The sequence below is a fragment of the Eretmochelys imbricata genome, chromosome 26, assembly GCF_965152235.1.
Source record: "Eretmochelys imbricata isolate rEreImb1 chromosome 26, rEreImb1.hap1, whole genome shotgun sequence".
Taxonomy (NCBI): domain Eukaryota; kingdom Metazoa; phylum Chordata; order Testudines; family Cheloniidae; genus Eretmochelys; species Eretmochelys imbricata.
In genome coordinates, this window is record NC_135597.1 from 13,961,079 (window position 1) to 13,983,786 (window position 22,708).

Consider the following 22,708-nt stretch of genomic DNA (forward strand, 5'->3'; position numbering starts at 1 on the left):
TGGTGGATGGAACTTTTCATGTTTCGATCTGGGAATTGCAACAAGCAATATGGCAAGGTAATGCAGCTGGGAAACTATGAAGAAGATGGAATGGGAAGTGATCACTTGCCTATGCTAATTACATACCAAGGCCAAGGTAATGTTGAAAACACTGAAGGAATTCCTACCTGGAGGCTTCGAAAAACAAATTGGGAACGCTGAGTACCTAAGTACCAATTGTGTAAGTGATAATCGAGAGGAATTTCATGACAATATAATAAAAGGAGTGGTAGCAGAAGCCAGTCTAGCTATATGTAAGATACTGAATTGCCACAAACTCCGAAATTCAGTTCCCTGGTGGAATTAAGATTGTCAAGCAGCAGGTAAAAAAGAAATACGGCATACAAACATGCCAAAAGTAAAATGAATAACAAGGACTTAATGAACTGTAAAAGATGTAAAGCAGGGGCACAAAGAACTATTAAAAAGGCAAAGAGAGATTTGGAGAAAGTATTATGGGAAAATGAACAAAGATTCCAAGGATTCAGAGAGAGATAAATCATTTAAACAAATGAATGGGTTACAGAACAAAACCAGATTAGACCTGGACTTAGAGTAAATGATAAAGTTGAATGTTCTAACTCAGGAAAAAGGGGACATTTTAGCCAAAGAGTTCCAAAAAGTTAGGAGTGATCCAAAGCAAAGCAAAGAGAATGTTTGCTGGAGAAAACTGTGATATAAAGATGACACACTGAATGAAAATTTCACCACACTGGAACTCAAAAAAGCTAATAGACAAGAGGAAAAACACAGCCCTATATAAGATACCATATGTAATACAATACTTAAGCACCTACTGGAAGGCAGCATAAGAGTTTCTTTGAAATTATACAATAATATCCGGGAAGAGGAATACTACCGGTGAATGGAAGCAAGCAGTGGTTATACTGATAGGAAAACCTGGCAAAATACGCACGAGACCTGATGTGTGTCCATCTACTCTGCAAAATTACAGAAAGAATGATAAATGAGAGCTTAGTAGCGTGCTTGGGAAAAAACCCGAAATTACACACTATGTACAGAGCAGACTCAGGAAAGGAAGATGCACAGCTGATCAGACTGTAAGATTAAAAGCAGAAATACAAAACCCCAGGAGGAATGGAGCGTTTCTGACAGCTGTCTTCTTGGACACCGAGAAAGCATGACATGCAGCGGAGGGAAGGCTTGCTGTAGAAACTACCCAGGACTGGAATAAGAGGAAGAAGGTTCCAGTGGGTAAGAGAACCATACAAGTAAAGGTGCGGGCAGCTTTGTCAAACATTTATAAACGTACTAATGGCTCTCCCCCAGGGGGTGTTAGCAGCTCAACCCCGTTTAACTTCATGATTAATGATCCCCTGGGGAGTATACGGGCAGGAATAGTTATTACCCAATTTGTGGATCACTGTGCTATATAGACCCAACATAGAAGGCTTCCAATAGCTGTGGAGAGAGCCAATGAGATGCTCAGGGTGGGGGTGGGGGGTCAGAATGGGGAGATATGTGGGGCTTTAAGTTCTCCCTCGCTAAAGCTAAGGGAACGACCCTCACAAAGAGGAAGGTTGGGGAGGAACGGAGCCCCTCTCTCTCTCTCTCTAGACAGTGCCCTTCGTTTTCAGTTTTTATTTTATTTAATTTCCCCCTGGAATTTACAGGGTTTATTACAACAACAAAAACAGGCAAAAATCTGTGCAAAAAAAACCCAACTATGGGTATTTTTTCCGGGTAAATATTGGGGTTTATTTTGGTGGATGGAAGGACGGGGTGGTGGTGGTGGGGAATATTCATAGGTTAAAGCTCTGAACTCCATTCATCAACCTGGTTTGCTGCAGAATTAAAACAGAACTCAGAACACAGTGCCATCTCCGAGGTTCAGAAAACAATAGATCTCATGCACTGTGTAGCAGTTTCCCAATAAAACCAAGTTTTTTTTTTATATATTTGAGTGATACAAAAGTAGGGTGAACATCAGAAAAAATGGAATAATGCTTTCTGTAAACCACAGGATTTTTCCGGTAAAAATTGGTTTAAACTGAAAACAAAGGGGCTTATCTGTATAGACAAAATACAAGTAGCTCAACATTTGACATTCTTCGGAGTTATGTTCAACAGCAAACTCATGTGGAAGGGTCATCTAGGTGATATCAAGATTAAATGTAAAGCTAGGATGAAATCTGCTTAAAAAAATCGCTGGGGTATGACAGGGGAACGCCTGGGGGATGACAAGCCTTTAATTCCACTTCTAGCTCAACACCCGTACAATCAGAGCCGAGCCGAGCCGAGCCCAGCTCTGCGAATCGCGTGTGGGGCGAGTATCACAATTCCGTTGTGCGTGCTGCAGGTCGCAACCGGAGAAATGCTGATAAATGGAAGGATGAAATCGTTAGATTTCACCTTTTGGGCGAAGGTTAACGAAACAGAGAAGATCAAAGTACTAAACGACTAGACAAGGACTGCTGGGAATTCAGTCACAAACTCCCAGGGTCAAAAGGTGGGTAAAAGACTTGGGTGAAAAGGAAGGTCTGGAAGAAATTAAAATCTTTAGTCCTGGGAAATCCACTTACAGCTGGACAGATGGCTCTCCACTTGTGGAGCTGGAATTATAAGAACATAAGAAGGAGCAGGGCTATCAAATATGCCGACTACGATTTATGAGTTTACGCACAGCAAATGGGGTCAGCTTTGCTAAATCTATACTGTCGTTCTAGAGATGATAGCACAGGCAGAGTGCGAATGGCCTTTGTACCCCTGAATTTGGAATTAAGAGATCTAGGAGCCTAGCCAATTTTGCGGCCGTTTGATGGCCAAATTGATGGGTGTAGTGTTGGCTATGGCCGTTGTCCTACCTGACTCTTTACTGGGTGTAACAGCGATTAGAAAGGAAGCTTTGGAAAGTAGGAATGACCTATTCAATGAAATATTGTTCTTAACTACGGAGATAACATGATTGGGTGTATCTGTATAGTAACAGTGTGGATTCTGGGGTGTGTCAGGACACTGGGCAATGAAATGGCAATGAAATGGAGATAAAGCTGCAAAAACTGCCTTACAAAGTTGGGAGGTTGAGTAAACAGGGACTTCAAAAGTTTGGTTAAGAGAGAACTTGCAAAGGAACGGGAAGAGCTAGGGTCGCAAGAGAAAAAACGGACAACGGTTCCATGAACTATGTCCTCAACTCGAGGATAATGGTCTATTAATAGCTGCGATAGCACTATGGCTGTAGTTACTTCCGTTTTTCAAAGAGCTCGCTGTGACTCGAATGGTCATTTATATTTACGAAACCAGCACAAAGATGTGCTGTGTGACACGCACAAAAGTTTAAGACCCAGCTGAGCAGCTGCTAATGCAGGGGGGATTACGCAGACAGAAAGATTCTTTCTTGAGAACCAAGAGGCCGCGAGGTGAAAGACGATGGTCGGAAAGGGACTGGTGACAGCACCAGGAAAGTGGGGCAGCCTTAAAAGAGAATCACTTCGCTTTCGGAAGGATACTGGGCTAGGGGTGAGGATATAGGACTTTGCTGGTGTGAGAACGGCTGCTGCAGCATAAAACGAGAGGAGAAGAAAAAGAAAGATCAGAAGAGGGAGTTGGACTAGGTTCCTTCCAACCCTGATCTTCTATGATTCTGTGAAGAGGGCTGCAGGGAACGTGATCTGGAGTTTGGGCAGGCAAGCCCAGAGGAGGGGGCTGGAAGATGGAGAAGGGGAGTAGAAAAGGGTCCAGGGAAATAGCAACAGGATCTGGGACCAAGTAGATGGTAGTTGCTAGACTCTGCAGAGTCTCTGGGCTGGAAACTGGAGTAGTGGGGGGTCCCGGGGTCCCCTACCAGCTGCTGGGGAAGTGGCTGTGGACCTGGCCCTGGAGCAGGCATGCAGACAGCTGACCCAGCGTGACTTTGATACCTTCAAGGGTAGGACTGTTACTGACCTGGCCGGAGGGCTGAGTCACAAAAAGAGAGCACCGCAAGTCCAGGAGAGCGAGGGAGGGTGCGGTCGGAAAGCGGTCATGACCTGAAAAGTACTAATCCCCAGACGTGGCCACCAGGAGGCGCCCAGCGGTGACTAAACCCTGTCACAAGCCTATATCACCTTCTGAACCCGACGACTGTGACTCGTGTGTGTGTCTACATTCGCTTGCTCTGCCCTTGTATATAACTCTCTCATTTCCTTTTCCTAGCTAATCCGTCTTCAGGATTGGCTACAAGCGTCTGCGGTGGGAGATCCAAGGTGCAACTGACCTGGGGCAAGTGACTGGGGCTGGGGGTAACCTGAATATTGCTGTGAGTCTCGGCGGAAGGAAGGGTCCGTCTATCACAGAGATACACTCACCCGGGTGGCGAGACGGAGCGGCGTACCCCAGGGGACTGGCTGTTACAGCGCTGGAGACGTTTGCACTGGGCCTGGTTGGTTGGTGAGATCTAAGCGTAGAACTCATTGCCCAGCCGGGGTTTGTGCCCTGGTGTTTAACAGTCTGCCCTGCGTTTGGTATCACGCTCTTGCATCACTGCTGGGAGCTTTACACTAGCGTGACTGTAAACTCAGGTGTAGACGTGCCATGAAGGGTTAGCCCTTAAATATGACTGGGAACACATGGGTGTGTCCTGTCCACATTAGAATTTCAAGGCATGTTAGTGGACATGTGTTAGAACGTGATCTGTGCTAGGGGAACCAATGAAAACGATTCCAGGGCTGGACAGAGCAGGGGCACGGACGATCCTCCAGCAACAGGGTGTCCTGGAGAAACAGGCCACTCCATGGGAAGGCCTAAACACAAAGGCCTGCACATTGCACTCACTTATAAGAGACTTTGCTCCCTAAAGGTTTCTGCCAAGAATACAAAATCTAGGAGGCCGAGCCTCCAGCGCTTTGCTCCTTGGGCAGATGCCAAGCTAGGTGTAAGGTGCTACCAAAGCAAACTGGGCGTCTTTATACCCACTTGGCGCTGGTCTAAACGACCGCACGAGGGAAAGCCAGGCCCTCGGACTGGGTGGCTGCCCTGGCAGCCTCCCCTTACTGCAGCCCTGTTCAGTCTCTGAGGCCTGTCCCCGGGATCCGGGCCCGGGGCGTTGTACTGTACAGCTCGCTACGGCCTCTCCCTGCTTCATTTACAGCTTCGTGGAGCCCAGAGGGACGTCCTGCTCTGGCCTGTCCGTGACTCCCAGCCCCGGAGGGAGCAGCTGGCAGCAGATCAGGGCTCTGGGTAGCCCTACGGAGCCAGGACAGCGCGCAGGCTGCTGGACGCTGCGTCAGCCTTGCCTTCCCGGCTCGGTCTCGTCTCAAGCGATTGCCAGCGGTGGCATCTCCCCCCCCCCATTCAGCCTCCTTGGCACTAGCCCCGGGGTGGCAGCTGGGCCCTGCGCTGAGCGGGGAAGTGTGTGGACCTGGGTAGAAGTGAACACAGCTCACCCTGCCGCTCCTCACCTGGGCCACGGGAAGCTCCGGTAGGCCTAGAGCAGCTCCTGGGACGCTCGCTGCCCCGGGCCGAGGCCTGCGTCAGGAATAGCTTGCTCCCCTGGCAAGGCCTGGCACCCTTCTCCCCAGGCCCGTCCCACCATCCCTGGGGCTGGGCACGGTACTGGGCTCCACACATTTACCAAGGCCAGGCTGCTGTCTGCCCGTGGCCCTCTGGGCCAGCTGCCCGTGGACTGTTCTCGACTGTGACTCTGGTCCCCCGCGGGGTCTGCTCTGGGACTGGCACTCGTGGCACAGTCGGGCCAGGGATGGGGGCGGAAGGCAGGGCGCACATCAGGTGCCCATCCAGGTGGGGTAGGCCCTGGCACCTGCCAGTGGCTGGGCTTGTGATGCAGAGGGGCAGGAAGACCCCTCTGTTGTTTGTGAGCAGGAACATGCAGCCCTCCCCATCCGGCCGGATTGCCGCAGTCACGTGGCAGGTCCCCAGCTCGGGCAGGGCAGCGTGGAAAGAAGGGGTCTGTGCCCAAGGAGGTGCTCGGAGCAGGGCTGGTCTCGGAGCCAGCCAATTCAGCCCCACTTGCCTGCACACTGACCCTGCCCCATCCGGACTGTGTGCTCAGCACCCTCTGAGCACATGCGGGCAGCTGGTTCCGCACAGAGACAGTAGCCGGCGGACCTGGCAGCAGCGCCCGCTCCCGACCATGCAGAGCCCACGCCCAGCGCAGGAGGCTTTGGGGGGCACGCGAGCAGGGAGCGCCGCTCAATCCCCCCGAGCCGGCGGCTGGGAAAGCGGAGGGGGAGCAGGACCGATCGAGAGCCATACCAGTGCAGCTGGTGGGAGGGTTCCTTTCGGGCTGGTGACCCCAGCACTGCCTTTGCTGCTGTTTGTCTGTGGCTGCGAAGGAGAAACACACCCTGAAAGACAGGTCTGAGCTTCCAAAGCCCGCGCTCCATTCAGGTGGCCCACGGTCCCCCAGACCTTCCCAACCCTATGGGGCAAGCAGGGATCCCCTGCATTTTGTGGCCAGCCCGAGGCGGGCATGAACAGGAAAGCCAAGGGTCTAGCGTGGATCCAGGGCTCCAGAGAAGGCCCAGATGTGGGTGGGACACAGGGAACTGGGGAACTGTCTACAGGAAAGCCCTCCTGGCCTGGGAAAGACCCCAGAGGTTCGACTCGTGGCTCCGGGCCAGTGCGTGGCGGGGCCCAGCTGTGAGCGGCGGGCCCCAGCTCGCCACGGCACTGGTCTGACAGGAGCCTGCACCGACGGAATCATTTCCCACCGGCCCCGGGATCTAAAACCGATCTCCCCGCAGCCCCGGCGCGCAGCTCACCTTGCCAACATCGACCTTCTTGTTCAGTAAGCTCTTAGCTGCTGCATGGGGAGGGAAAGGACAGGGTTAGTGGCGGTTCCCCCCTCGCCAGCACCCGCAGTGCTGCCTGCCCTTGAGGGGCGGAGAGAGGCCCCTTCAAACCCGAACCCTGATGGGTTACGCCCGAACACAGAAGGGGAGCGCGACCCCTTCCCCCAGACTTGCAGCCTCCTGCACCCGGGGAGCCCCCACCTTCGCCGCCTGGCTCGGGTGGAACACGAGATGGAGACCCAGCAAAGGTCGCGGCGGCCGTGGCAGCCGGCCCAGTTGGCGGCTGTTCCGTTCGTGCGAGGGCAGCGTGCCCTCGGTTTCCCAGCTCCGCGGAGCTGCCCCGGGCGCGGCCAGAGCCCACACCGGCAGAGCCGGGGGCAGGCTTTCCAGGGACAGTGCTCAGCTCTGTCAATGATGCCCCACCCTGGTCGCCCCAGAGAAACCCTCCAAACTTTCCTGAGTGGGGTTGCCGTAGGGCAGCCCTGGGGTCTCTGTTCTCTTCCCCAGGGACCCTGTCCTCACCGCCGGCCAGCAGGCTCCGCTAGAAACCCACTGACTCAGAACGTCTCCACCCAGCTGGACCTTTCACTAGCCCCTTCCCCGGTTCCTAAACGCAGGCACTGGGCAGAGGGCACCAGCGGCCCCGCCGCGTGGTCTCCCGCTGTTCGCCCTCTGCCCCAGTCTGAGCTACCCTCACCCCCAGGGCCCTTCTCCCCTGCTCTAACACCAGCCAGGCTCCGCGCTTCTCCGCCTCACCGCCAGTGAGCTGATAGCCGCGCGGTCCTTCCTCTGCCCCGACCCTTCCCATGCAGGATCACGCTCTCCGAGAGCCAGCCCCCCGCCACCGACTGCCCCTCCGGCTGGGAGCTGCCCAGCCACACGCCACGGGGCAGCGCGGCACCGAGGCACGCTCAGAACTTGGCACAATCCCGTTTCGCCCCTTGAGAGCGCTCCCCCCCCCAACTGGTCTCACCATGCCCCCTCCAGGCAGGCCGGGGGGCAGGGGCGGGTCAGCCTGCGCTCCTAGAGGGGCACGTGGAGACACAGGGGTTAAGGTACTTCGCCAAACCTCCGCTGGGACTAGAACTCAGGGATGACGCCCAGCCCCTGCTCTAACCGCTACCCCGCACTACCTGGGCTCCCAATCCCCTGAGTCTCACAGCCTTGGCATCCATGGCCCTCCCCAGCTGGGGCCCAAACTGCAGAAGCTCGCTCTCCAGGGAGCAACCCCTGGCCCCCGCTGTGCTCTGGGTCCCGTCTTCACTGCCCTGCCCAGCCCTCCTGCCCTGGGGTCTCCGGCATGCTAGGCTCGGCGTCCTGCTTCCCCGCGGTTTCCTCTGGGCCGGGCCACCTGCTCTCAAGCACTCCCCCCCCTTTGCTTTCCGTGTTTTCCTTACTCCTTGGGTCCGAATCTGCATTCAGAATAGCCAACACCTGTCCCGTGTCAGCAACGTTGCAGCCCTGGCTGAGACACCAGGCGTTGGCAGAGACGTGGGAACCCAGGGCTGGATATGCCGGGGGTTGTGAGTCAGGAGTGAGGGGCACCAGCAGGGCTGTGCGGGGAGCCCAGAGCTGGGATAGCAGGGGGATGGCATCAGGACTGAAGGCACCGGCAGAGCCAGGGATGGGGGATAAAAGGGGACTGTGAGTTGGGATTGAGGGGCCCTGGCAGAGCTGGGGGGAGCCCAGGGCTGGGCTGGCAGGGGGCTGTGGGCTGGGATTGAGGGGCACCGGCATAGCCAGGGGCGGGGGGCAGGACTGGGATAAAAGGGGGCTGTGGGTCGAGAGTGAGGGGCACTGACAGACCTGAGGGGAGCCCAGGGCTGGGATGGCAGGGGCTGTGGGTCAGGAGTGAGGGGCACTGACAGACCAGGGGGGAGCCCAGGGCTGGGCTGGCAGGGGGCTGTGGGCTGGGATTGAGGGGCACCGGCATAGCCAGAGGCGGGGGGCAGGACTGGGATAAAAGGGGGCTGTGGGTCGGGAGTGAGGGACACTGGCAGAGCTGCGTGTGGTGAACCGAGGACTGAAACGGGGGGGCTGCCGGTGAAGACTGAGGTGCATTAGCAGAGCTGCGTGTGGGGACGGCGGGCACGCCGCCTGCCTCTATCTGCCGGTTTTTAACCGGGGCCGCCTGTCACTCATTCGCAGACAGAAGCCCTCTCTGAACGCTACCCGACTAACGGTGCTCGCCCGACGGCCCGGGGACGAGGTGGAATGCAAGGAGCGCCCCACGGGCGGTCCCAAAGGGCTCCTCTGCCACCCGGCCCCCTGCCCCACGGCCACCTCTGCCTCCCGTCCCCTGGCCAGCTCTGAGGGGAGAACCCGGGGAAAAGTTTGCTTACCTGACAGAAATGTACAGAAGAGGAAAGCGAGAGAGACAGGCAGGTGAGAGGAGAGGGGGGCAGTGGGGGGCAGAGGAGAGAAGAGAACAAAAAGAGCTGTTGATTTAGGCAGAGAGCAAAGTTTCCGGGGACTCCAAGAGGGAAGTTACCACTCACGCCTGGCCTGAGCACAGTCACACTGATGGGGGGGCGGGGGGTGGGGGGCGAGGACAGTAGCCTTTTAAAATGCCATAGCAGTCAGAAAAGCGACAAGGCAGAACGAGACAGCTCTCCGCTCCCCGGATCGTGTCTCTCGGTGTCACCGAAGCCAAATTCTTTGTCATTCAAGCACATTGGCCATATTCCCCCCCAATGCCCCCTAATGTTGCCGCCGCCCCCGATCTGGGGTTTGAAGTGACCCTTGCTAGCGTCTGGGGTTCACTTTGGCTTTGCCCCATGTAGCCAATTTCCAAACAGCTGGAAGGGCCCCCCGACAGATCTAGCCTGGGTTGGCTTCCTGTCACTCTGCTGAGCCCAGGGTGCAAGGGGACGTCCACGGGGAAGCATTTACGGGAAGGGCGGCCATAACTACTACAGCCCTTCACTCTGCTGGCGCATCTGTAACAATGCGGGTTCCTGGGCGGCTTTCCAAGGGATGGGGTCGACGCTCCAGAGCTTAGAGTCGTTAGGGACGGGACAGCCCCCTGTGAAAGCTTCGCTGTGGTGCAGCCAGGAGGTACCGGGATAAACACGGGGTGACATTCGCTGGCCTGTGCCGTGCAGATGAGCCTGGATGATCGTCACGGTCCTTTCTGGCCTTAACCAAGCTGAGCTCCTTCGGCCCTGGCAATAGAGGCTGAGATCCAAAGGTAGTGGGTAGCTTTACCGGTAACGGGGAAGCAGGGCAGAACCCAGCTTGCGTTTCCATGGCTTCCTTGGTTCTGCAGCACGGATCCTGCGGGCGACAGCATGTCACCGGGCTGCACCCAGCCACGGAGGACACCCAGCCAGCAAATCTGACCGGCTGTGACTCAGAAGGGAGCTGTTTTGGTGTCTTTGATAAAATGTCCCGTGCAAATACCTACACAATGCTGAAAAGGCTACAAGCTTGGCCTGTAGTCACTGTGATGAAGCGGGACTGTTCTTAATGTTTCCTCTGAATAGTGTGGGGGTGCCTCAGTTTCCCCTAGGCAGTTCTTAAGTATCTAGGTGGTGGGATAAGGGTGTATGATCGTTGCAGAGCCCTAGAGGGCAGGTGTGTGCAGGGGTCAGGACACAGAGAATGGCCGACACCCTGTTTCCTGGCAACTGATGGCCTGGGCCCTTCCCCCCTGCAAGGTGAGAGCTAAAGGGTTGGAGAACAAAGGAATCCGGTGACCTCCTGGCCCGGGAAAGGGACAAAGCCCAGAGGAGGAGGGGCTGGAGAGAGTTTCAGTTTGGGGCTGGCTGGAGACATGGAGTGAAGGGCAGACGGGGTTGTCTGGCTCACTGCCCCCCAAAATGGACCCAGCTGAGGGGTCCTGTTCTCTGCACCTACAAGCTCTGGTTTAGACCATGTCCCTGTCGTCTAATAAACCTTCTGTTTTACTGGCTGGCTGAGAGTCCCGTCTGACTGCGGAGTAGGGGTGCGGGGCCCTCTGGCTTCCCGAGGACTCAGTCTGGGCGGACTGGCTGTGGGAAGCGCACGGAGGGGCAGAGGCTGCTGAATGCTCCGGGGTCAGACCCAGGAAGGTGGAGCCGGGGGAGCTGTGTGTCCTGCAGACAGGCTGCTCCCAGAGAGGAGACTTCCCCAGAGTCCTGCCTGGCTTCATGCGGAGCAGTTCCAGAGCATGGCCCGGGGACGCCGTGACAGTCACGCTCTATGCAATGGTCTATCTGGAGTAGCCCAAGATCGGACGACGAGTTACTCCATTATTAGAAAGTGTCTCGTGGACTTGGGACATCTGTGCATTGCATGTGGGGGGCACAGGTCCCAGCTCTGGCTTGGGCAAAGCGTTCCTCGCATCTGGAGGGTGAAACGGTCAGTTCTGCTGCAAGCCAGCCCCGTCTGCTGGGCCTGACAACACAGCGAGCTCCGCACTTTCCAGCTGTGCTATTAAGGAGGGTCAATATCCCTCGCCGAGGGAGGAAGAGGGGCGGAGAAGTGACTCGCCCAAGCTCACCCAGCAAGTCAGTGCCAGAGCTGGCAACTGAACACAAGAGTCCTGGCCCCCAGTCGATCGGCCCATCCCCTGGGTCACCCTGCCTCCCCAGAGCAAAACCACCAAGCACACCCCCTGCCTTGTAAACCGTCGCTCTTCCACATGACACAGAAGAGCAGCTCTTCCAGGGCTGGCCCATCCCCAGGGAGCTTCACCACGCAGAACCTTGCAAATCGGGAAGAGAGGCTGCCTTCACCCCTTTCAGCAGAGCCCTGCCTACCATGGCAGCACCCAGACAGGCGGTACCAGTAAGGTCTGGCAATCCTGGTGCCCTCCTGCAGGGAGTAGCCGCCTGGCTGGGAAACGAGAGCGTGGCGTGCGCTGGGAGGGAATCCAACCTCAGAGATCATCTACGTGCCACTGGCCGTGGGCTCCCATCCCCGCGAAGGAGAAAGTTGGCTGTGCAAAGGGGACACGCTCGGATAATTTCTGACGAGTAATCCAGCCGGAAAGCAGGGGACGAGGTCTCCAAAGCCCAGCCTGACCCTGGGCTCTCCAAATCTAACTCCCAAGGTCACGCTTTGGCTAGCAGGCCACTGCCAGCAGAAATGCCTGTCCACAAGGTGCAAGCTTCTGGAGGCCCTGCACAGCATGTGTCGGGTGAGGGACCTGGTCTCATCACGTGAACTCACAGAGCCTGGCACAGCCCGACCTACCTATACGGCTGGCCCAGATGCCACAGTGACCGTCTTGGGGGCTCATCCCCAGCAGCCATGGCGAGGGGAGATGGATGCCAGCAGACTGAGATTTCTCATGGCCCCCTGGGCGTGTCACTTTGCTATGGCTGGCTCCTAGACTGGCAGGGAGCCCAGCTGAGTGTAAAGTGAGAGATGGCAGCTTGGTTTCCCGAGGCTCTCGATTGGCAGAGGAGACAGCTCTGGGGAGGTGATGCATTCATTCCCCAAAGGAGGACGGTGCAGAACCGGAGAGGGCTTCACACCTTAAAGCCAGCAGGGAGAACCCAACACTCTGGGCTTATTCATTACTAGAGACAATGGGAAGACTCTGGAGGGCTACAACCCTGGTGTGACGGGATCGGGTGCAGGAAGTGGCGAGACAAAGCCAGGCCTGTTGTCTACGGCCGAGGAGGCTGCTAACAAGGTGGGTGCTCCGGCAGAGATCTCTCGCCAGAGGGCAGGGGAACATCTGAACATCAATGACAAGAAGCCTTGCACATCGTGGGCGAGGCTTGTCTGGAGACAGAGAGGATGGAAGGAGACAAAGCAGGGAGTGGGGTAGAGATGAACCTCGCGGGCGGAGGGGCCAGAAGGCACTTGCAGCCACTCTCCATGTCCTGGAGGATGGTATGTAAGATGAGGAGCAAAGGGACCCTTCGCTTAACCCATCAGAGCAACTGCCAGCCATGCCTACGAGGAGCCGGCGCATCAGAGCCAGAGCGTCTGCTGGGGGAGCAGCACCAGGCGGGACAGCAATCGGGGGGTCACAGGTTGTGGATCCCCCTGGAGAAGAGAGGAACAGGGCATTCAGCACCAATTGCTTCCCATCAAGGCCTGGTCTAGGATCCCGGAGCTGGGAGCGGCCCCAAACTCGCTTCAGGCCCATGTTCCTGTGAAGTCTGGAGATCTACTATTCCGCCATGCTGAGCTAAGCAGCACCAGTCCCGCTCCAGGCCGAGGCCAGAAACCCCACCGCTCCCCTCGAGGTGTCGCAGCTCCATTTCTGCAGAGCTTGCTAGGACGCTGACGGTACCAGTCCTTCCCAAACTCCCGGGCCCCTCTCTGCAGCACAACACGGATTGTTTCCCCCCGTGGAGAACCTCGTGCGACTCGCTCACTTGTCCTCCTGGCTGCTGTACGAACAGCCCTGGCATGCTCAGCCCCGCTCTGGCCACCTGCTGCCGGCTCCATGGGGGCACAAGGGGCTGGAACGGTGTTGGTGTCAGAAGGGAAGAGACTCCAGAGAGGACGCAAGCAGGGCAGGAGAGTCGGAAGCTGCTCTGGTGTCAGCCATTGAGCCGTCGGAGCCTTTCTCTTCTCAAACTCGCCTTGTCAGAGCTGGCGGGGCAGCTCTCGGGGTCAGGAGAGTGACAGCAGCTTTCCACACCAAGCAAAATCTGTTTACGGGCAAGGGCCAGCAATTTAGATGCATCTCCGTTCAGGGGTCGCCTGGGTGTAACCGGATCAATTTTAAATGGATTTCATTACAGCCCCCTAATATAACCCCTCTGGGTGTCACCCTAAATGACCCCCACTCACCAGCCTCTGCTTAGTCACAGGCGGTTCCCACGTGCCCCTCTGAGCCCTGCCATAGCCACACGAGGCAGGGTCTCTCGCCTTGCAAGCTTCCAGCCTCAAGTTCATTGTGAATCCCTATGGACTAACATCTGCATGGAGATTCAGAGGCCTCTTCTTAAAGCAGATGCAGGTAATGCCAGCACCAGTCTGCTCTGAGGGGACAGGCTTACAACTGGTGCCGGACACAGTGGGACCCATGCCCCTTCCACTGGATTTGTTGGCTGGATCCCGGCCGGAGTTTTGCACGGACATTAAGACAGGCTCAGGTGGGTCAGTTTCTGTCTCTACCATGCAGATCAGTCTCCTGCATGCAGGGCGGGCACCAGCGGACACAAAGCAAAGAGCCCCACTTCCCTTTTGGGTGGACAGATTAAACCGGACAAGGCTCTGGACCATGCACTTGGGTCACACAACCTCATGCATCATTCACCAAGTTCAACCTCCAGGCAAGGCCAGGGGGAGGAGCGGGTGGGAGGCCGTGGCAAGCAGAGAGCCAGCATTCACAAGGAAGAACCTTTGGGATGGAGGTGGCACGGGGGGAGGAGGGGAAGCCTGTCTGAATGCCCGCAGACCCTCCATATGGATAAGCTCTCACTTATCCCCAGCTGTCTCCTTTCACTAGACTAGCCAGTCAGCCCAGCCACTTCCGGACAGCCCCGGGCACGCTCAGGTGTGTTTCCCCAACACCTCCTTTAACTCTGTGCTCCGGAGGCAGGCGAGCTTCATGCAGAAACTTCATGCAGGAAGGCAAATTGGCCCATGTCAGAGCCCATCTCCAGGCCCCACACGTACCAAGAAAGGGCCCCAAACCCCTTTTAAACCCCATTTGGAAATGAATAGAGGGGAAATTTTCAAATGCCTCTGTTTAGGAGCCAAAACCCTATTGACTGGCAGTGACACGGACTCCCAGGCGTCTGCGGGGCTTCTGAAAATGAGAGTGAGGCTCCTAAATCACTTGGGTGCTTGGCCAATTTCATCTGAGCCCCATTTTCAGACGTGCCGAGTCCCACAGAAAGTCAGTAGGCTTCAGGCTCCCGCGGCCCAGAACCTCAAAGCCTAACATCCACTGCAATCAGTGGGAGACAGGCACCTATGTACCTTGGAGGATCTGGGCCCTAAGTGACTTAGGAGCCTTGTAGAGGTTACCCAGAGGCTCTGCTTCACCATGACTGGGGGGCGGGGCGGTACACCAGACTTACATCGCTACACTGGAGACGTTCCCTGTGCTATAGCCCCGCTGGGAACTTACCCCCCTGACTGCCAGGCAGGGGATGCCCCCAGACCCTGGCACGAGGGAGATCTCCTCTGAAAGGAACTTTCTTCAGCTCCAGTCTTTACGTTTTAATACAGCGCCACAAAGAAAATGTGTGCTCTTTGCTCTCCCCCCCCTTGCTCCCTGAAACGCTCCCCCAGTGAGTCTCGCCCCGTGCGAGGGCCACCGTGAGTCTAGGCCCCGCTGACGTCTTCCGAAGATTGGGAGTGCGTCTGGGGGGCACCTCGGGCTGACCCTCTGCACAGGGTGAATGTCAGTCATGACGCGCACCCAGCACCTATCCGCTGTCTGCTCTCGGTACGAACCACACAATCGCCCACCAAAGTGGGATGGGCGACTCTGTCGCTGTGCCTGGGGGCGGTGCTTGCGATCCGCCTGCCTGCTCCCCGGGCTTTTTGGTCAAGCCACTCAGCTGAAGGGGCAGCTTCTGTTTCGGCCCCTGTCTGTGGAAATCCCTCGCTGGGGGAGGAATCCCAATGCGGCAGCCGTGGCAAACCGACCGACGAATTCCAATCCCACGTCAGGAACAGAATCTCTGGGCGCGCTGGGAAAGCCAGCTGGGCCTTCGCTGCCCTGAGAAGCCATTGGTGCAGGATGCGAGGCCAACAGCCTGGAAGATGCAAGAGGGTCCGCAACTAGGCCTGACACTGGTTGCAGCTGGCATGCATGGCCCTCGCCTCTCCCTGCTCTAGGGACCGATCACAAGCGCCTAAAGGGGCCGGGGATGTCCGCACTGCGGTCAGGAGGTGGGACAGCAGCACGGGTAGGCATCTGCAAGCTGGCTTTAATCGAGCTAAAAACAGCCAGCGTAGCCACCCCAGTACAATCGTGCCCTGGGCTCTGTGCATGGCAAGAAAACAGCCAAGGGATTGGCTTGTTTCAAAGGGGAGACGCACAGCTGATTATGCTCCCAAATCAATCAGCCAGGACTGCAAAGGCTGGTATTTAAAATACAGAGTCCGGAGCCCATTTCCACCTTCCGTCCCCTGCCAAGCCCTGAGTTCAGGTTTTTACACCACCACCCCCGCCCGCCATGATTTCACCAGCAGCTGCTCCCTGCCCTGTGTGCGAAAGGGACGGGCTTTAACTCCTGCCAAAGGGAACACAGAGCCCTGCGCTGAGCGCAGCATGACAGAGAGATGGAGGAGGATGTCACTGCCGCGTTGCTGGCTTTGATGAATGAATAAATCAGTAGGAGCTGGCTCTTAGACTACAGCCAGGAACCCACATGCCAGAGGGTGGGGAGGGTTTGGGTGCCCATTTTACTAATGGGGAAACTGAGGCACAGAGAGAGGTTTGCCTGATGTCATGAGGCGAAGCTACGGGTAAAATTTTCAAAAGGGCCAGGTTGTAAAAGGGATTTAGGCACCTCTCCGCATTTCTAGGGGCCTAAATACCTTTGCAAATCTGGCCCTGAGTCACTTAGGATGCTACGTCCCACTGGATTTCAATGAAAGTTAGCCTCCTCTCAAGGCCTAAGTCACTTCTGAGAATTGGACTCCGGTTCCTAAATCACTTAGGCCCAGATGAAGATTTTACTCAGATGCTGCTAAGTGAACTAGGCACTTTTGAAGTGGAGTCCCTCTACTCCCGACTTGCAGTGCCCGACTCTGACCACCAGGTGTCCCGCCTTGCACATAAATATTTCAGGGCTTTCGTCAACGCAGGGGGTTCAAAAGAGGCATTTCCCCCTCGGCCGTGGGGGCAATGAAAGACCATGTGCCCTTACAACCCGCATGTACAAGGGTGCAGGCACAAAACCGGAGGCTGGCTTTTAAAGTGTGGCCAGGGCCCTGGGCTTCTCCCCCGTCGATCCTGGTCGCCATCTGAGATATGATTCCCAGGGACGAGAGGCCCAATTTCAGTGACGTGGAATTTAAATAAGAACATGAGAACGGCCAGACTGGGTCAGCCCAATGGTCCACCTAGCCCAGTATCCTGTCTTCCGACAGCGGCCAGTGCCAGGTGCTTCAGAGGGAACGAATAAAACAGGGAAATTTACCGAGTGCTCTAACCCCTGTCATCCAGGCCCTGCTTCTGGCAGTCAGAGGTTTAAGGACATATAGACCATGGGGTTGTGTCCCTGACCACCGTGGCTAATAGCCATGGACAGCCCTATCCTTCAGGAACTTCTCTAATTCTTTTTTGAACCCAGTTACATTTTTGGCCTTCACAACATCCCCTGGCAAGGAGTTCCCCAGGTTGACTGCGTTGTGTGACAAAGTACTTCCTTCTGTTTGTTTTAAACCGGCTGCCTACTAATGTCATCGGGTGATCTCTGGTTCTGGTGGTAGGAGAAGGAGTAAATAACACTTCCTTATTCACTTTCTCCCCCATTCAAGATTTTACAGACCTCTATCATAGACAGTCCCAGCTTTTTACTCACTCCTCATACAGAAGCCGTTCCAGACCCCTACACATTTTCCAATTCCACTTTGTAATCCTCTTTTCCCCTGGACCTTTTAAAATCACTGCTGGAATAAACCGGAGCTTCCTCCAGTGCCCGGCGCCCTTCCTCAGAGCAGACCCGGCTGCGTTTGCCCCCGGTTCTGGGCGCTGGTTGGGGATGCGGTGTTAATGATGGATGAAGTTGCATGCGTTCAGATTTCCGGGGGCGGGGGGGGGAGAGAAGAGGGGGGAAGCGGGGAGGGTCCCTTCAGGACACGTCTACCTTGTTCCACCAACCCCATGGTGGCACCGGAGGCGGCTGCAGACATTGTGGCGGGAGCGGTGGTCTGTCTGCCGACTGTCAGCACCAGGGTAGGAAACGGAGGGACAAGGAGAGCGGTCGGGGTGGGGGGGAGAGAGACAGAGAAAGACAGAGAGAGGGAGCGAGACAGACGGAGGGCGGGAGAGAGAGGGAAAGAAACGAGACAAAGGAAGCAGAAAAAAAGATTAGAGTTAAAGTTTAGATGGAGAGGCAAGATTGCTGGTAGCTGAGCCCCTGTTCCACGTGCCCCACGGGGCAACCGGTCTAGAGCCATGGCTGGGGACACGTCCCCCCCGCAATGCCTGGGGGCAGGGGACCCTGCATGGAGACACTGGAGCTAGCTTTCAACCTCCCCCCTCGCCAGATTTCCGAGCCCAGCCCGAATGGCTACACTGCAATTGTATTGCCCGGCAAGCCTGGCAGCTGACACGGGCCAGCCCCGGGTGTTTAACTGCAGCAGAGACAGACCCTCTGTGCCCAGCGGGGAAGCTACTCCCGGAGGTTGTATGGAGGGTCGGCCACACAGCAGCAGCCCCCCCACCCTGCCAGGCCCTGCTAGGGTCGCTGAGACGTCAGGGAACATCCCAGCCAAGGAACCGCAACCCTGTGCCGTGTGGCATGGATGGGAGAAGGGATTCTCGCACAAGACGCCAACTCTGAGATCCTGAGGGATGCACGGGGCAGGGCACTGGAGCCCCATGCCCATAGGTTGCCCCCCCAGCCCAGTGGGGGCTTTGAATCCCTGTGATACCATCAATGGGTGCTTATCTCTTAGCCTTTCTTGTCCCACTTGCTAAGTGACGCTTGGCCATGACCCTGGAAAGCTGAATTCTCGGCCTGGGTGCTGCAGAGGTAAGCCACGGCCCCTCGGAAGAGAAACCAAAATGTCCTGCTTGAGGGATCTACTCAGCTGCCCCCCGCCTTGTTCCCTTTAAGGATGTAGATGTTTCTCCTCACTCCGCTAGACAGGGGCAGTAGCCGGGGCCCGAGGCAGTCGGTTTCAGCTGATACTGGGTGCCAACCGAGGAAGGAAAGACCAGGAGGGAAGGGTACGCATTAGAGCAGCATTTCCAGGGACATCCAGCGGGCAGGGGCATGCCCCTTCCCCACCAGCCCCATCCCCTGGAGCACTCTGCTGGCAGGATATTTCGGAGGTGAGGATCCGCTGTGCCATGAAATTGACAAAAAAGGGATTGCAATGGCTGAAAGAGACACAGATCCATCCACCTCTCCCCTGAAACATACCCGGGCACGTCTGCATTTCTACAGGCGCCCGGCGCATCCCGATTAGACGCCTCCACTGTTTGGTGTGCAAGGCAGCTCCGTGCAAATGTTAACAGTGGGCTCTAGAGGGACTTCTTTAGTGCAGACCTGCCCAGGGCACAATGGGTTTCTGCACTGGGCACCTGTGTACCGAGGCTAGCCAGGCACAGGTGACATGAGCTCTGTAGTTCTCAGCTCTATACCCAATTCCCCACATCACCAAACCGGCACCGCTCAGGGGAAGATGTTGCCCTCTAAGGCCGAGGTTAGCTGGCCAGGAACGGCAGCTGCGTGGACTGCGTCCGGCTCTAAGCCGCGCTGGGAACTCTTCAGCACAGGTCGACACTACCGATTTCACAGCTCTGCCAGTCAGGGTGTAAGAGCAGTGATTCCCTGACCGGCAGAGCAGCCCTGGTGCCGATGCAGTGGTATCGGCAAAGCTGTGTTTTTGCCAGCATCGCTTGGTTCGCCTGGGGCCTGCAGCGACCCCATGCCATGTCTTCGGGGACCACACTGTAGCGAGTTTATGTAGCGCTGTGGGAGAGGGATTGTATGCCACTCCAGGGAGGGAGGTTACCATGGCTCCTCCAGGAACCCAAACCAGTGTGTGTGTGTAGGGGGGGGTGATTAAGGTCAACCAGGTTGTAAACACCTCCAGAGAGGTGTCACCGCTGGGGAGGGTGGCACAGACTGGGTTTTCCAGAGACCCACGAAGAAGGGGCTTTGGGAGTAAAAAGGGTGTATTTAAACTAACGCAGGGCCTTCTTTCCGATACGGCACACAGACAGGACCTTCTGTCCAAGGGGGGCCCCAATCCTTGCAGGAGGGTTGCAGATGGGCCCCGCCCCCCCAGACCGATGGAGGATGCTTCGTGTGTGGTTAAATTGTATTGTTTTTCTAGGTTCTCTCTGCGATGCTTTTGCCTTAAGAACAAAGGGGCTTGCTTGGAAAGCACGGGGCGGTCACCTGTGATGGCTGGCCACAGCCCGTTCACAGCCCTCGGAGAGAACAGGGCCGGCTGGTAGGCACACTGCCTCGGTCGCATATCACAGTGGAAGGCAGGGAGCCGGGGGGAGCCTTAAAACCCCCGCTCACCAGGGTCCCGGCTCAGAGACAGGTGACGTCCGAGACCTGCCAGGGCCCGCGCGGAGGGAGGGACACAGGGGGGGATGGTGCCAGAACGGTTCGCGGAACTGGTACAAGCCCAGCTCTGCCGCTCTGGCTGTGCCTTTCTGGTGTGGAATCCCGGCGGCGCGTGCCTCCCGCGAACGTGGCCTTGGTCCCGATGGGGGCTGAGGTCACTCTCGCACCTCGGGGGCAAGCACTGGGACGCGCGGCTCTTTGCAGCGCGAAGCCAAGCCGAGCTCTTACCCGAAAAGTTCCTCGTGGCCAGCATGGTGGTGAGAATCGCCCCCTGGAAGAGAAGAGCCAGGGGTTGGTACAGCACAGTGCTGGAGACCATGGTGGGACAGGCAGCTGGCCTGAGCGGGGCCAGGACGCCGATCACCTGGGCGCTGCCCCCTGGACGCACAAGGAGGGGTGTGGCCAAGTGGGGAAGTGTACCTATCGCACGGGGATGCTGGGTTTGCTGGTCTGCTCCGCCGTGGCCTACCGTGGGCAAGCCCCGTGAGCAACTTGAGCCCCGGCTTCCCACCCGTGACGCGGGGCTGACGCCCTGGCCCCCCTCGCAGCAGAGCCCGGGATGGTGGGAAGTCACGCCAGTCCCGAGGCGGTGAGCCCGGGCACGCTCAGGGCGCGGCTCCCTGGAGCACATCCTGCGAGGCTGGGGGTAACTCCCTGCCAATGCGCTGCCCCGGCCGGAATCTGCTGCACATCCGCCCGTGGGACTCCACTGGCCGCAGCACGGCCCCCCCTCCTCCCAGAGCACAGCCGGCCTTGGCTCCTTGCTCCCCTCAGATCCTCCCCTGACTCTTCCCTCTCTCCTCCGTGGGGGGCCGACGCTCCAGAACCCCTGAGGTTCTGACGCGTGGCACTGGCCTGTAAGGGACACGGCGGGGTCTGGCGACCCTGGGTGAAATCCTGGCCCCTCTGGCCCCATGGGGATTTTCTCACTTAGCAGCAGGAGCTGGGGGGGCCGTGGGACACAGGAGGGGCACAGGCACAGTTCCCATGGGTCCTGCCACACGACGGTCATCAGACCTTCCTCCCGCTTGGCTACTTCACAGAACGGCCCATGGTCCTGGGACTCTCCTGCGTATCCTTCCGCTCATAAAGCCAGGCCACGAGTCCCGCTGGGCGTTATACCCCCTAGAGAAACCAGCCCTCGCCAGCTACCACCCTGTCCCCTCTAGCCGCCTGCAAGGGGGCACCAAACCTGGCACCTTTGCACCTTAAAGCATGAGCCAGTCCGGCCTGAGCTAACAGATCCACCTCTGTTAAGCAGGCCCGTCCACCTGTACAGGCGGGGGCTACACGAACAGTGGGAGCTGGAACCCCCCCAGACGCTGGGCTCTCCGGGGGCAATGGACTTACCCTGCCATTGCAGTGTGCACTCAACGGACAACGTGCGAAGCAGGCGGGGCCATTCCACTCCCCCAGGACGGGCAGGCGCAAGGGAAGGGCTAGGAGCTGGGGGAAAGGTAGCCAGTCCCCCGCTGGGAGGGGACCAATTCTCCAGCTGCTAGCACCAGGAGAGGACTTGCAGGGCTCCAAGCTCTGTGGTGCGGCCAGGCTCGCGGCCCAGGCTGGGCATGAACCCACTGGCACAGGAATTCTCATTGCAGGGGAGACGCCGGGGCATGCTATGCCCTGGATGTGCCATGCTAACGAGGCAGGCAGCCTCTGCTCCTTTCTGGGGCTGTTGGCTGAGCAGCAGAGATCGTGGGGCCCCCGGGGCAGTGGGGACCTCAGCCCCAGCCCGACCCCACCGTGTCTGTTTGCCGTGGCTCTCAGGAGAGTCCGGCCCGAGGGCTCCGCAGGGGCATTTACCTTGAGCTTTCTCCTGGCGTTGAACTTTTTCAGACACTCTACGGTCTCCTGCCTGTGCATCATGGAGGCCACGGTGGAGCGTTGCTGAAGGAGAGAAGGTGGGGGCAAGAAATCAGTTTCTTCTGCCTCGGCACCAGAAAACGAGTGTGGTCAGGGGAGGGAATGGGATGGGGGGCTGGAGAAACGGCTCAGCCAGCAGGGTCCTGCCCCACCCAGATATGCCCCTTGTGCCCCCAGAGGCCTGGTCCTGGCTTGGGACCACAGGTGCCATAACACTGCCGATACGGCAGGCCACCAGCACTGGGCACCCCGGATCCTGTCCCACCAGATCAGTGACAAAGCTCCAAGGGTCTGTCTACACTGCACACTAAGCCCGAGTGGGACTCAGGTTTGAGCCCGACTCCCGCTTTTGTCCACACACAAATCATCCTGACTTGGACCAGCGAGCACTCAGGGCCGGGATCCCAGGACCAAACCCTACTCACTGTCATTCGGCAGTGTGGACGCAGCTCAAGCCACGGCCCCGAGTCAGAGGGGCTGCGTAGCGCAGTACGGCTGCCTTAGCACGACGGTGAGACCTGAGCCCAGCAACTGGGAGCCTGGGTTTACGTTGCAGTGTGGCCACTCCTGCACAAACTTGGAAACACAAGCCCGGGTCTCCCAGACCCAGAGTTACAATGCAGCACAGACAGACCCTGGGGGGTACATCTACGTGGCGATAAAAAACCCCCAAGGCACCGAGTCTCAGCTCGGGTCAGCTGCCTCAGGCTTGCAGGGCTTGGGCTGCCGGGCTATCAAATTGCAGTGTAGACATTCTGGGAGCCTCCCTGATGTTGCTCTCCATATGTTTTACGGAAATATGTTTATGAGTGTGAATATGATGTAACTGGAATATGCTTCATGCAAAAGGTCTCTTGTAAGGCATCATTACGAAGTTTATGATCT

The 22,708-nt window shown here is 57.3% G+C and overlaps 1 protein-coding gene across 1 annotated transcript in view; it reads right to left on the minus strand.

The window, feature by feature from the left end:
- The window catches only part of CAMK2B (calcium/calmodulin dependent protein kinase II beta), a 141,236-nt gene that overhangs the window by 24,922 nt on the left and 93,606 nt on the right, over positions 1–22,708 (minus strand). Inside the window, exons 11-15 of the mRNA XM_077805947.1 lie at positions 21,764–21,847; positions 20,186–20,228; positions 17,513–17,587; positions 6,762–6,799; positions 6,253–6,324 (exon numbers count right to left, since the gene is read on the minus strand). Of these exons, the coding sequence (XP_077662073.1) occupies positions 6,253–6,324; positions 6,762–6,799; positions 17,513–17,587; positions 20,186–20,228; positions 21,764–21,847 (312 nt within the window). The remainder of the gene's footprint in view (positions 1–6,252; positions 6,325–6,761; positions 6,800–17,512; positions 17,588–20,185; positions 20,229–21,763; positions 21,848–22,708) is intronic.